The sequence below is a fragment of the Calypte anna genome, chromosome 4A (assembly GCF_003957555.1).
Source record: "Calypte anna isolate BGI_N300 chromosome 4A, bCalAnn1_v1.p, whole genome shotgun sequence".
Classification (NCBI taxonomy): Eukaryota; Metazoa; Chordata; class Aves; order Apodiformes; family Trochilidae; genus Calypte; species Calypte anna.
Window position 1 is genome coordinate 34,785,564 of NC_044248.1, and position 15,704 is coordinate 34,801,267.

Genomic DNA, 15,704 nt, shown 5'->3' on the forward strand with positions numbered 1-15,704 from the left:
CTAGGCATGGCTTTAGCAACTGGTAAGTTGTTCAGCAAGTGAAGTTCATCTGAGCTGATATGATTGTACTGTGAAGGTTTTTATTTGCAGGTCAATTTCTTAAGTGCAGATAAACTACTTGAAATACTCGCATGATAAAACCCTTGCTAAAAACACAGAAAGATTCAGTATCTAGAACACCAGTAGAGTAAGAGTTAATGATGGGGCTGCACTGGATTCAGTATATTTGCAGATGTTGCTGCAACCAACTGCTGATTTTTCTCCCATCCTGTCAGGGAACTCTGCCAGCCATGATTCACGGAATGATTTTTTTGCGCTGAGTAATCTGTGGTTTTTCTTTTTTCCTCTTCCCTCTCCCTTATTTTTACCCTAAACTAAAGTCCTATTCATTTCAGCTAAAGGGAGGGGAAGCTTCTAAAAGCATTAATACAAAACATTCAATACACTGTGTTTTGAGTAGAGAAATTTTAACAAACGCTGAACATGCAGTAACTTTACTTGGTCTCAAGCAGTATAGTCCAGTGCAGAGAAACAATTTTATGACAGAATCAGCTTTTGGTTTTGCTAGTCATATGGTTCACAATTCTTCTTAGACTTTTGTACTAGTATTGCTAAAGAACATCCAACTTCTGAGCTGATATTATGCCTCCTTTCTCACAGATCGCTCTGAAAGAAATAAGCCAGACTGCCGCTCTTCTGGGTAAGAACCATATTTCTGTATTTATTTTTCCCTTCTTTTCCTTTTTTTCTTTAATTTCTTTCCTTTTATGGGCTGACCTAGGAAATTAGCCAGAAAAATAAAAATGCCATTCTTCTACTTCTCTGTTTGGTAATGGTAACAGTAATGAAATACCAACATAACTGTGTTAAAGGTAACTGTTCTGTATTCCTTATGGGAAAATTTTTCCAAGGAATTAATAAGGCTTACTGCACTGTAATTGTGTGCACTTCAAATCCAAAGGCTCATTTGTCTATCTTGTACAGAGTTGTTTGCTAAAACTGTGGTTTAAAACAAGAAGCCCTCGTGACTTTTGCTCCTTTTGACTTGACTCTGTAGCAAGAAAAATAATTCAGTCAAGTTCAGACAAAAATAGCAGCACTTTATTATTTATTCCATTAACTCTTATTCCATCTTACTGAAGGTTTCAAAACTGAGAGAAGCAAATGAACGGGTATTAAACAAAACACACACACACACACACAAATGTTTTTTGTTTATTTAGAATTTCCATCAGCAGTTGCCATGAACTTCTAAGCTATTGATTTGCAAGGCCACATTTTCCCCTAGGCTTCTGAGTATTCTGCAGTTCTCTTCTTTTCCTCTATTATTTTAAAAAATCTTTCTGTTTTCCTATATTTCCAAAATCTTCCTCGTAGTTCTCCACCAGGGAATAGGATCTCATCTACATCCTGTGGTAGATAATGGGATTTTAATGAATCAAAGTGATAGAGCAGACCTGCTAACACTGACTCTCCCATTTCTTTGTGAAAAGCCTTTCCAAAGGCTGTCCCTGGTGTCCAGCCTTCTGACCTGACATGGCCTTTTCATTTATTTTTACAGTCTAATTTTTGGATACATTTTTACAGTGCAGTGGGATAGCTTTTATAGCTAGAAGAACAGAAGGAACTGTAGCCTCTTCTCATAACACAGTTGATGTGTTCTATCTACTGTGTGATGCGATGGAAGGGTGGACGCTTTACCCTTTTCTCCCATATCTACAACAGCATTGTAGCTGATTCCAAGGGCAGGGGAATATTGTCTTTGTCTATTTAGATCTACTTATTGATTACTGTATTTCCTTTATTTCCTTTTATAATTAAAAGGCTTTTTTTCTTAAGATGCTGCGGTTACAACCTATATATTTCAGCTTTTATTAGATCATGATGTATTTCAATAATGTAAAAAAAATCCAAATCATTACCAACAGGATCTAATTTTATCAGAATGCTTAGTTTAATTTTGAAACAATTTGTTCCTCTTTCTTCTGGCTGGTCCTTCCCACAAGTACTTTTTTGCTCTGGAGTGTATTTAAGAGGTCCTAATTGGGAACCAAAAACAAAATAAAACTTGAGATATTTTTCAGTGGAGTTGGAATTTCAAACGTGGGCCAGCCCTGACAATAAAACACAGCCCTTAATTGTCTGTATTACAAATTACAAATTCTTGTATGGAAAGCACAGAGAAATTTAACAGTATAATATAAATTGATCATAATGTTGAAAAATGCAACTTTCAAAAATTTTTCATTCCTCTCAGTGGTGCACATGTTTTCTAACCACATCTGTGTAACTTCTGCCCCCTTCTCAGTATCACTGGCTAATGTGTCATGATAAATCTGCTTTACAAGATGACCTATGAGGAAGAAAAGTCATTGTTTTGTACGTGTCTTGCTGCTGCTTCCAGGCCAGAGCAGGAGCATCCTGCCTTACTGAGATGATGTACTCTGCTAATTGATACTGCTACACTTTGGGGTTCATCTCTCATTATAGTTGGAAGCATTATGGATTCAAACTAGAGGAGGATAGATTTAGATTGGAAGTTAGGAGGAAGTTCTTCACCATGAGGGTGGTGAAATACAGGCACAGGTTGCCCAGAAAGGTGGTGGAAGCCCCATCCCTGGAAGTTTTTAAGGGCTCTGAGCAACCTGATCTAGTAGGAGGTGTCCCTGCCCATGGAAGGGGGGTTGTAACTGGGTGATCTTAAAGGTCCCTTCCAACCCTGAAACTCTATGATTCTAAGACTCTGGGATGACAAATTGCTAGGTGAGCTTATCATCCCCAGTCTGGATATATGATGTTTGGAAGAAGAGCTGCAGTGACATGAAGACCAGAGGCTCTTCCTTTAAGAACTGAAGAAAATGTCAATAGTGAAGCATGAAAGACTTACTTGAAGTGCAAGGCATATTTCTTTTGCAATATGGGCAGCACTTCAGAGTTCTGTGATTTCCACTGGGGATAGTTTTATGGCTTATGCCATTGTATGACAAGCTACTATACCTGTGACACTTTCCTCTCTGTGGGCAGCAGATGACAAGGAAAAGAGGCTCAAAGGCATCTTCCCTACTTTTTTCTCAAGCTGCATATTGTGGGATGCATCTCTTAATAGTGCATCATACCATCCCCCTCATGATCTAAAGTGCAACAAAAATAACCCTTCAGGTCATTGTACTTGGACACAGAAGTTTAGTGATAGGAGTTTCTGCAGTAGAATTACTATAAAATAATGGAGGTGCTTACTCGTTGATCAGATATATGCAATGAGCCTTAAGAGAAAAAGGCAGATATTCTAAGATGAAGTAGTAGGTGTAGATGTTTCCAAGAGAAAGACAGAAATACAAATTTATTTTGTACAAAGCCCAGGTGAGATCTTGTCCATAAACCTATCCAGTCTAGTTACCAGTGTGGAACACTGGCATAAGAACAGACCCCAAAAAACCCCACACAGCACCAACAACTACTTCTCAGGATCTGGAATAAGTGCTAGTCTGGAACAAAATTGGCTTACTAAAAAGATCACATGACAATATTCCTGGTGATCGGGGGGGGGTCTAAAGCTTGTCCTTTCCAGCATAATTTTTTTTAGATACATGTGTGTCTCTGTATTTCTAGACAAGCTTGTGCTTTGCAGTATTAGGGATGAAGAATTCATATACTACGAAGCAGGAACAGTTTTAAATGTAGCTCTTGACAACTCATTTGCTGTAAGAAGCATATAAAAACTGTTCTAGAAGGAACACTGTATAAATTGTCTTTTAATATAGTTCCTTTTATTATAGGATTATGCCATTTAGATAATCCAGGGTGAGACATATTTATAGTGGTATCAGGAACTATGACAAATAGTCTGGTTTTGTCACTAGTATGGGAGAAAAGCTACAGCAAGGTGGGGTATTTTCAGTGGTGATACTGGGATCTAGCATGTTATTGGGAAGAAATCTGGGGAGTGGATGAACCAAAGACTGTAAGTAGTGGCTGAAAAGGAGAGAAACAGATACTAGGTAGTGCTTACAAAATGTGCATTTAGTACATAATCTTTGGGCAGGTAGCAACCATCTGCCATGAAGGAGAATTTGGATTAAGTAAGAAGTAGCAGAAGAGGGCCTGTGAATGTCTTTTTCATGTATCACTCTGCACTTATTTTTTTGTTAAATGCTAGCACAATAGGAGGATAAAACAGATGTTCCCTGAAGCCAAAGAATACCTATTGCTATGTTAAATTTTTATTGAGACCTTTAATTTCATGACATAATATTAACCATCCTTCAATTGTTTTCTTTCAAATTGTATTAAAAATATGTCTAATTGTAATTATCTGTAATTATAATTATTTCTTGACTTTAATGTCTGGCCATGCACTGCTGACTCTGATAGCTTCAGGTCATGCACTGCTATAACACAGTTCTGTTAGGTCAAAAGAAGCAGTCTTATGCCTCTAAATGTTTTCAAATTGAAAATTATATGATAATAATACAATAAAAGATTTCAGGCATCCACATATTTGCATTTAATCTGTGAAGATGAGTAAAGCTCGTAGATGGAACCAGATTAATTTCATTATGCCATTTTTTTTTTCCTTTTTTTACTTTGGGGCAAGGATTATAGATCAAAAAATCCTGAAACATGGTCTTGTAATATGATATAATTCATTGTGGTTGTGTTGACCTTGGCAATGAGATGACAAAGGTAGCTGAACATTGCAACAGTTTTTTGAGAGATTTCGCTTGAAATAAGAGAATTCTATTTTTAAAATCTAGGAGTCTACTTTGAAAGCTTGCCCTCAAAATGGGAAGAGGGAAGAAAACAATCAGTTCATTTCTAGAAATAGATTCTAGGGTCTACTGGCATATAGACTGCCTGCTGATTTTAATGTGCTAAAGTTCTTTTATGGCTTGTTGCCTTCATTTGATTTAACTTAATTGGGCTCTTTTATTTAAAATACATCCAATCAACAATACAAATAGGCACAATGCTTCTTTTGTTCCTTTATAGAGAGGCACTTGAAATGGCTGTTCAAAGGGGCTACAGATCCCTTTATTGAGCATCTGGTAAATCCAGCTATCATTTTTATGAATGGTATTTTGTATCTTTGGTTTTACTCTTTCTTTTTTTTTTTTTTTTTTTTTTTTTATGTAGCAGAATTATGTTAATGGAAGCTTCTCTGCATTTCTAGTTCCTCTGCCATATAATGTTGACCTTGTGAAGTTGTGTATAATAAACATTACAGTAATGATCTGACTGTATCTTAAGAAAGTGTTTTCCCAGATAATCTGTGAAGCTCGAAAGATGCCTTTTAATTAATATCTTAATCCTTTAACAGACCATGAAGGGAGTAGCAGCCCTTCCTTCTGCTGCAGCAGTCTTGATAGCTCCTGTCCCCTGAAGCCTGGGGTTCTAATTAAAGCCTCTCAAAAACTGCTCCTGACATTTGTACTTATAACAACTTGAGTTGTTTTGTCATCGTGAGTAATTTCACTGCTAATTTTGGAGGCAATTTAACAGATTTTGTATATTCTAGGTGTAGTTAAAATGCAGGGTTCTGTATTGGAATTGGGCATTGAAAGGACTGAGAGATGCTCTTGTAACCCTGCTGAAGACCTCTGCTTCTCTGTTGTGCCTTACTTAAGTGGACAGTGTGGAGAGATTTCTGATGCCACTGCTGCTTCTGTGCTTAGAAATCACAGAATGGTGGAAATGTTGGTGGGAAGGGACTTAGGAAGTCATGCAGTCAAACACCTTGCTCATAATGTGAAGATGCTAATGCTAGGTCAGGCCAATGATGCCTTTTCCTAGAAAAACTCCCAGGGGAGTGGCATTGACCCCATTTATTTTCATCCCGTTTATAGGCTGTTTGCCTGTCTCGTGCTAACTTGATTTCCAAAGATAATGCTGTAGGATATGATTTCAGCCTAAATCTTAGGCTGAACTAGTTCTTAGTAGAACTAAGTACTACTACTTAGTATTCAGTCCCAGATTCATTCTCACAAGCATCCTGAATTATAGTTTTTCATGAGTGTAGTTCCAACGCTTTGTGTTGTCCACCATTAGTGTCTGCTTTTCCTTGTCAATGCAACTGTTCCACACAGGAATGTTTCAGGGTTTTGCCCATCCAGCCAGTGTTACAGGCTGTAACAGAGTTAGAAAGTTTGAATCTTTGGACCTTGCTGACATTCCATCTGAAAAGGAAGGGATGTGTGTAGAAAAACCACCTAATGTTGGGGAATTTTACTTGTTTTGCTTTTACATTATTTAGGTTTCATGATTTTTAAAGCTAGGGAGTAGCAGGTTACTCTTTGTCTAAGCATAATTTTAGGTTGTGAAAAGTTGAAGGTCTTGCTTTTTTATGCTCTCAGTAGGCCAGAAGCTGATCTAATAAAAATTATCCAGTCTTCCTAAAACCTTGGGAAGCACTTTAACAATTGCCCTGAGCTGAGCTAAGCCAGTGCCACTCCAGTAGGAAGGATCTCATTCCCTCCTTTGGGCTGTTATCAATGCTCATGTGGCCAGTTGGATCAGAAAGCTGACCTCCAGGAAAGAAAAGAGCTGTGCCTCCTCTTTAAAGATCAAGCAGGTTCAGCAGAGGGGCAGAATGATTTCTTGCAAGTTACGTAATAGACCAATAGCAGAGCTTGGTGTTGTGCTTTTGTTGTTGGTATCTAAAAAGTAGGATCATGTGGATCCATTTTTTTTTAGTACGAGAGCTAAAGACTGAGCTCCAGTCACTGGGACCATGGTGCAATCCTGCTTGTTAAGTGTGGATTTAAATGTGTGAAATTGGAGGTTAGAATCTGTTTATGTGTCTTTCTTTTGTTTATCTTGTGTTTCTGGTCAGCAGCATGTAGTGTCCACACAACAATATCAAAGATATTCCTCCTAGGAATGAAATAGGCTGGAGCAATATTTGCTGAATGTTTCTCTGACACCTTTTTTTGCAGCAATAAATAATTTTTTATGTTTAATTTATTCTTTGTAATGTTCTAGTTCCCAGTTCTGTTTATATATACCTGTAAGTGTGAAAAAAAAATCACAGGTGGAGCAGAGGAGTAAATGGCAGATGGGTTCAGCTTAGGTTTTGGCAATTAGGGATCATATGGGTATCTAGAGCCTGTTGATGCTGGTGTCTGTTTTAATGCCACCAATTCATCACTGTTGTGTTGAGGATTTTTGGTTATCCATCTCAAAGATAGCAGTGGAGAGTTATTGTGAAGGGCATATCCTAGCCAGCCTTCCAGATTCCTTATTCTTGAACAGAGAAGAGGGATTTGTTTTAATATAAAAGGCTGCTCTGTTCCTGGTTTCTGCAAAGGGAATTTTGAAGGACTGTTTGCTTTGGTGCCCTCTGAACAACTCCTTCCGTTTTCTGGGCTGTTCTCCAGTGCTTATGCTAATTCATAATGGAAAATAACGCTGAGAATGTTGAAGGAATAAAGAGAAGAAGGTTCACCTTCTTTCTTCTCTAAAAAAAGTTTGAAACTGCTTCTTTGGGTTTCTTGTATACATGAGCAAGTTTCACTGTCCCATCACCTCTCGGAGTAGACTCCTGTGGAAGATGCTGAGGACTATCCAGACACAAGGCCACTCTCCTTGTGCATCAGGAGACTTCTCTGGGGCATAAACAACCATAATAGACCTTAGTTCTAGAAAAGGTGGTCTCAGGAAGTGCACAGTTACTCGTTGCAGTTTTTTTAATCATGAAGCTTTCCTTTTAAAGGTCATTTTGAGAAGATTCCACTTTCCCCCTATAAAGCAGCAATAATTCTCTTCATATTGGCATTGGTGTTTAACTCTGCTCTAAGATGGATGGAAGCTTTGGGGAGAACTGGGATTCTCTGTTGATAAGTAACCTGTGGTGGGCCAAATAATCAGTCGTGCTTATAATTCTGCTTCTTTATGATTATTTTTTTTTTTTCTCCCCAAGACATTTCAATAAAAAAACAATATGAAATTCATCTGTTGGGTTGGAAAGAAGGCTCAGGAGGTATCTTTCCAAAGGTATTTCTAATAGTTGCAAAGAAATTAGAGGAGGAGGAACTGCTAAGAGAAGCCAATGGGATATGTGTCAGGGCTGAGAAATCAGACTCAGCAGGTTGTGAATTTCCCTCTCAGAAAAAGCAATAGTTTGGTTCTTTCTGAACGAATTTTGTCTTGATATTTTAAGAGTGCTGGAGCTTGTACAGAGTTTTAGTTAATTTCCCCAAGGATTTCTGTAAGTCTCTGTCTAGGCTCAGGTCAGTATTTTTCTTCATCTCTGGAATTTGAGTGGGAGAGCTCAGTTTGTGGCTATATTGTGTTTGTTTCCATGGCCTCTTACTCTGGTGTGCCCAAGAGAGAAAAGGTTGTTACTATTTTTTTTTCCTCTTTTTCCATACTGCTCACCTACTTTGTCATTTCATTTTAAGTTATTTTTTGGTGTCTGCAGATCATTCTAGTATAGGTAACTGATTACCTGGAGTAGCACCTGATTTTGTAGATTGAACATTGAGATGTTTGATCAAGTACTCTCTCAAAGTATGTTACATTTGCATCTTCATTATATCATGAGAGAAAAAATATTCCTGTTGAGGCTTGTTACATTGGTAGCTTCTTCCTTCTTACTGTTTTTCTGTCTAATGTTTGCTGTGCAGTTTGCAGAGCTGTACTTAAGGCTCTGATCCTGTCATTTGTGAGACATTGCATTTCCTGATTTTGCTATGAAATTTCTCCTTTTAAATGTGGAATGTTGCTCAGCGCAGGTATCACCATTTGAATTCAGGCCATGTTTATGGATGGGATTTGTCTTAGGTTTGGCAATCTGTGACAAACCAGAGTACTAGCCTGTAGTGTAGCCAAGAATAAGCTGGTTTTGTGTCTCTTTCCAGGTATTGCAGCTTCAGTGGTACAAAAAGTCATGTTGCCTGTTCTCTTGGTGGCTACAACTAAGGCAGGTCACAGGTTTGTCTTTTGCTACAAAGGACTGAAATTAGATCACACAACCCTAAATTTGGGAAGTGTTTGTTTAGGGATGATCTTTGTTAGTATGCACAGCCACATCTTAATACTGGGAGAGTTCTTGCCAGGGGTTTGTCATCTGTTCTCAGTAAAGTGGACATTCCCATCTCCTGAGTCTTGAAGCAAAGGTTGACTTCTAATTAAAGAGTAGGTCCAGATCTAATAATAGTGTTCCAACTACAAACAATGATCACTTTGCTAAATTTCTCTTTTGATCTCCAGCTTGATATGTAGTTCCAGGAAAAGAAGTATATCAATGATATGATGTAGTAAGAAATATTTTGCTTGGAATAAATGTTTAGTGGAAAGAAATAATAGATTTGGTTTTATGATTATAATTCTTCTATTCCATGTTGTCTGGACTTCTGCTTCCCTATCCCCTCACATACTGTAATGCAGTACCTGGTACAGTATTGGCTCAAACAATCTTCATGTCATTTTAAGATTGCACCAGGTCACGAAGTTTTCTTCCTCTTCCTTTTCTTCCTCTCCTAAGAACAGTTTCTTTTGGTCAACTGCTTTTAATACCAATGTTGTTTTATTACCTTGTTTCCACTGCCCCTTCTAAAATATTAGGTCCATGAATAGCTAAAAGCACACAGTGCTTCTGGTGGGTGAAGTTTGGACAGCTCAAAAGGAAGAGAGGAATACCATGGGACTAGTACAGCAATGACAGCTGCAGGAGAGGCATTCTTACCACACCTTACTGATGTATAGGACAGGAGATTATTTGCATTACTGCCCAATCTATCATCTTCCTTCTGAGGCTGGTGAAAAGGAAATGTCTTGTGTTAAATGAACATTTTGCAGTGTGAGCTAACTGCCAGTGCTTTCTATTACTACCCATGTTTATTCTCTTTCCAAATAGGGCAGGTCTGAAGTGACAGCACAGTTCTCTGTATTTCCTCTAATTATTGTTCCCATACTGTCTTTTGTAGGTTTTTAAACTTATATCTGTTAGTACTTGAATTTACAAAATGTGCTGCTTGGTGCAGTAACTGCCTCACTGCAGGTGCTAAACAGATATTTTAATAATCGCCAAGATGCTGAAGGGAGTGGAACATCTCCCTTATGAGGAAAGGCTGAGGGAGCTGGGGCTCTTCAGCTTGGAGTGGAGGAGAATGAGGGGTGAGCTCATTAATGTTTATAAATATGTAAAGGGAGAGAGCCAGAATGACAGAGGCAACCTTTTCTCAGGGGTCACTAACAACAGGACAGGGGGCAATGGTTATAAACTTGAACATAGTTGGCTCCATATAAATTTAAGCAAGAATTATTCACTGTGAGGGTGACAGGGTACTGGCACAGGCTGCCCAGGGAGGTTGTGGAGTCTCCTACCCTGGAGACATTCAAAACCCACCTGGATGTGTTCCTATATGAACCTGCTTTTGCAGTAGGTTTTGACACAATCTTTCGAGGTCCATTCCAACCTTTAACTTTCTATGATTCTATTCTATGGTTTTGCTTAATGTAATACAGATGTACATGAAACAAAATCATTAGAATTTTTGGAGGCTGTAAAATAGTTATTGCCAAGATTTTCATTTGACTTTTAAAAGTAAATAACCCAAGATCTGTTCTTTAATCTTAAGATTTATCTTATCAGAACAACTGAAGTAATGGTAAAAATTGGTAAAGCTTTCAGACGGGCAACCCATTTCATCCTGAAAGACAATTAAGAGTATAAAAATGGCCTTTGTAGAGCAGACCAGAAGTCCACCTATTCTAGCATTCTCATTCTGTCTTTGGTTGTGTGTGAAGATAAAGAAAAAATAAGAATGCAATGGAAACTATCCATGCATTCTGTCAGCATCTAGATTTCTGTGGCTTGGGTGCTCTGAGTGAGGTGATTTTTGTTTTTAATTAGCCCTCAATGGGTTTTCTTCAGTTTTTTTTTATTCATAAACAATTTTGGCACCCACAGTATGGGCAAGCAGTGACACATCTTAACCTCATGTCACATGCTGAAAAGTCTCTTTGACTCTTTCAGACTTGATATCTGCCAGTTTTAGATAATGCTTTCTATGTTTTGTAGTATAAGTGACTGATTTGTCATTTCCTATAACTTTGTGGCTTCTTGAGAAAGTTAAAATGCCAGTGTTCTGGGTTTAAATACATCATGTTAATCAATTAGGCAGTCATAAGGAAAAGGTCACTATTACTTTTGGAGATCTAGAGTCATGCTGGCAAGGGGAAAGGGGCTTAAGGTTGTTGGCTGACATGAGAAGAAGGACAATTTACCGCCTTTGGAGTTATGGGCATTGCTGAGACTGGAGGTCAGACAAATTAGCTGTTATCTGAATCCAGAGCCTTTATGCTGCACTGGAGATTATAATTATTATTTTTAAAATATTATGTTTTAAGCCTGACTTTCTAAATATTTGGGATCCAGGGTCAGAGGTCAGTTGTTATAAGACCAGGGTAACTCCACTGATGGTTGGGTTTTCTATCCTTACAGTTGCCTGAGGAAGCTGAACCTGATGCTTTGTGGCTCCTAATTTCCTCTGCCTAATTTACTTGATGGCATGTGATGCATCTATTGAAGTGCATGGAGGAGTATGTAAAAGAGCTATGTGTTTTGAGGATTCTTACAGACTAGGGAGGGGCATTGATTTCCATGGCTATGAAATGTTTTGGCAAGGTATTTCTTAGGACTGTTGATCCAGAAAGGTCCAGTTCAATCTGTTCTACAAGGTGTTTGTTTCTGAAGCTAAATTTAGTTGAGTGGGGAAAGGTGATGATAGTGATTATTCCTTCCAAGCTATAACCATCCATTAGAGGCTGCAGTATTTACTGATTGGCCATATAATTTGAGGTCAATGTGTTGTAAGACAGTCAAGGTATATGATTAAGGGTGGAGGGACTTCCTCTTGTCTTGCAGTATGCATGGTGACTTGTTCAAAGATCATAAAATCATAGAATAGTTTGGGTTGGAAGGGACCTTTAAAGGTTATCTAGTCCAACCCCCTGGCAATGAGCTGGTATACCTTCAGATAGGTAAGCTGCTCAGAGCCCTGTCCAGCCTGAACTTGGATGTTTGCAGGCTTGGGGCATCTACCACCTTTCTGTTGCAGTGTTTCACCACCCTTATTGTAAAAAAAATCCTCCTTGTATGTAGTCCAAATCTACCTTATTTTAGTTTCAAAATATTAACCCTTCTGCTATCTCAACAGGCCCTGCTGAAAAAATGTCCCCATCTTCTTGCAGGCCCCAATGTCTTGCAGGCCCTCTTAAGTATTGAAAGACTTCAGTAAGGTCACCCCGGAGCCAGCCCTTCTCCAGGCTGAACAACTCCAGTTCTCTCAGCCTGTTTTCATAGCAGAGGTGCTCCAGCCCTCTACTCATCTTCATAGCCCTCATCTGGATTTGCTCCAAGAGCTCTGTGTCTTTGCTGTGATGAGGGCTCTAGAGCCCCCCAGGTGGGGTCTCAGAGGAGCAGAGCAGAGTGGGAGAACCATTTACTCAACCTGCTGGCTACACTTCTTTTGTTGCAGACCAGGACACAGTGCTGCAAGCACACAGTGCCAGCTCATGTCCAGCACTTTATCTACCATCTATCAGTACCTGCAAGTCATTTTCCACAGGGCTGCTGTCAGTCCCTCCATCCCTCAGCCTTTATTGATACTGATGATTGCCCTGACCCAGGTGAAGGACCTGCTTGCACTTGGCCTTGTTGAATCTCATGAATTTCACATGGGACCACTTCTTGAGTTTGTCCAGATCTCTCTGGATGGCATCCCATCTCTCTTGGGCATATCAACCTCATCACACAGCTTGGTGTCACTTGCAAACTTGATGAAGATGCACTCAATCCCAGTATGACATTGATGAAGATATTAAACAGTACTGATCCCAGTATAGACTCCTGAAGGACACCACTTGTGTGTGATCTCCATCTGGACACTGAGTCATTGACCACTGCCTTCTGGATATGATGATCCAAACAATTCCTCATACACTGAACAGTTCACCCAGCAAATCCATCTTTCTCCAATTTGCAGAGAAGGATATTGTGGGGGACCATTCAAAGTCCAAACAAATAACATCCATAGCTTTTCCCTTGTAGACTGATGTAGTCACTCTATCACAGAAGGCCACTGGGCTGTTCAGGCAGCTCTTGCCCTTGATGAAACCATCCTGGCTGTCTTGAATCATGTCCCTGTTCTTTCACTGGAGAAGTGTCCCCAGCAGTCAAAGGCCTTTTCTTGGTGGTTGAGGTATTTTTTGTGCTTTTACTATATGCTGTGCCTGCCTGTCAGGCTTTTGCAGTGTCTTTGGGATAGATTCAGGTTTTGTAGGTGTAGGTTTGATGTTAAAAATCTGTTTGGCTCTGATGGCTGATGCTTCTGTTTCACCTTTGGAAAAGGATTTGGGTATCTTAAAGCTTGGCTGGTTTTCTGCAACTTGGATGTACCAAAGATATTACTTTTATCTATAACCTATACCTTCCCTACTCCCTTGTAGAATCAGAATTACAAGACTTGAAAAATAATCTATGATGAATATCTTTTGGGAATGGTTGACCTTACTCTCAGATTTGCTCAGGCTTCTTGGAGGAATAAAAAGGACTGCAGTTCAAGGTCGTACTTAACTTTGAGGTAAATGTTATGGACCTACAAGAGTATGAACATAAGGTTTGTTGTTATGTAGTGCAAGTTTCTGAGGAATCATTTTCTGCATTTTGTAGCCAAAAGCTCTGTCAGTATCTGTGGTACAGAAGAAAAGGGAGTGTTTCAGAGTTTTTGGAGGGCAAGGGAAGAATGTATAGCCAAACATGCCATTTCTCTGACTGAGCTGCATGCAGGTCACTTTCTGGAAAGACAGGTCTGGTTAAGGGTGTGGGTATGAGATTTTATTTTACAATTTCCGTGCACTGTGCATTCTATAAGGGCCACTAATACAAGTTCATGGACCTCATGTACTGTAGGGTGTAACTGGGTGAGTCAGCAGTCCATTGGAACAAGATGTGGTCACGCATTAAGATAATTTTACTTTTGTAAAGCTTTAACATAGGAGGGCTGAAAATTAGTGTTTCTGCTTCTCTTTAAATGATTTATTTTATTTATAAATATAAATTACCAATTTGAAGCCACTATGTCTTTATACAGGTGACCTAATATTCCTACACACATTTTTTGGCTGCTGGTTCACATTTATAGAAGGTTTTTTGTTTTATATTTGAGTGCTGAGTCAAGACTTCACTGCATTTGATGCATATGTATTAATACATCTATTTTATTGACCGTCCCTTCACAGCAAATATTTTTTCTCTCAACATACATCTATAATTTAAAAAAAAAAAAAAAGGAAACTCCTTTTTTTCCTCAATCAGATTAAGCTTAAACTTCAGCACATTTCACACTGCTTTTTTAAATGATATGAGAAAGTTGAATTAGGCTAAAAGGCTAAAGGAGCACAGAAATCATACAGGATGGAACCTGTGAAAGAGCTCAGAATTGGCTGTTGCCATTAATTGGAAGCTCTCCAAGGTGCCCAGGTGATTTTTTTTTGGCACTGAGGTGACACCAGCATTGAACGCTTGTTGTAGTCTCACTGCTGTGGCTGAGGTTGAACTTTACATTTTGTCAGCTTTCAAACAGCTGAATTTCATATTACAGAGCTGGAACTGTGTGCTGTTAACCTCTGGCTACACAGGATCCAGGTACATTAACTGCTGAATGCAGAAACAGTTTGGTACTGTCCTTTGGAAGTAAGACTCAGTTGTGAGTCTGACCTTAAGATGCCTCAGGATTCCCCAGAACTCCTTCATATATGAGGTAGTTTCCTCCTCAAAGGACACGCAGCAGTTGGAGCAAATATGCCTGTATTTTACCCGTTACTTATCCCCAGGAAAGAAACTGATTCAGGCAAAACAAGAAACACCTATCTCTTGTTCCCTCAGTTTGGTTACTGCTCTGATGTTTTGAAGTCTGTGTGCTTGCAAACACTTGAGCATTCTCCTACAGATGCCTCAGCCCCAGCTCATGCATTTTTCTGGGTCCTGCAGAGTTCTTGCCCCTGTGGTCAACACCCTTTTGTTCCTGCTTGTTCCTCTCTGGGCCCACACTCTGTTGTGTATAAATCCCTAAGTTTCTCGGCCTCTGTGTTGTCAAAAGACATCTTTTGACTACCTGCCCCTCCTATTCTCTTAGTTCATCTGGAGGAAACTGGTTTAGTAAGGATTGAAGATATTGTTGTACAGCAAAGTGTTGCTTGTTTTGTTAGTAATCATTAGTAATGTTTCTGAGGACATTAGTAATGTCATATGAGGACATTCACATACCACTCTCCCCTTTTACAAAACTTTAAAGATAACCCTAACATTATACTGGTATGTCCTATGAAGTATGCAGACTATTTGAAGAAAATGTAGTATACATACTTTATAACAGTTATAGTCCTGTAAATTTATTCTCAATTCTGTGGATCCAGATCAACAGGTTTCCTTTATGCCTTTGTCATCCTGCTCATTCTTCATGATTAAGCCAGGTCTTATTTATTTGTGATGTCAATTACTAGGGTTCTGGAGCTCATTCAGCCACCAGATTGTATTTGATGTACAGAGATTTATGAAGCAAGCAGAATGTCCTGTCAGTGGCTGGAAAGGGATTTGATTTACCGACTGAAGTGCAACTGCAAATAATTGAACCAAGGAACCATTTTTCAGAAACAAGCTTTGTTTCATATTGTTTAACTGTAGAAGTCAGGCACTGCCATCT

General features: G+C 39.0%; 1 protein-coding gene across 2 annotated transcripts in view; it reads left to right on the plus strand.

Moving 5' to 3' along the window:
- SH3D19 (SH3 domain containing 19) overlaps positions 1 to 15,704 on the plus strand; it is an 83,584-nt gene that overhangs the window by 16,801 nt on the left and 51,079 nt on the right. For both annotated transcript variants that reach the window (XM_030450033.1, XM_030450032.1), the window contains exon 2: positions 661 to 700. In XM_030450033.1, coding sequence (XP_030305893.1) covers positions 661 to 700 — 40 coding nt within the window. The remainder of the gene's footprint in view (positions 1 to 660; positions 701 to 15,704) is intronic.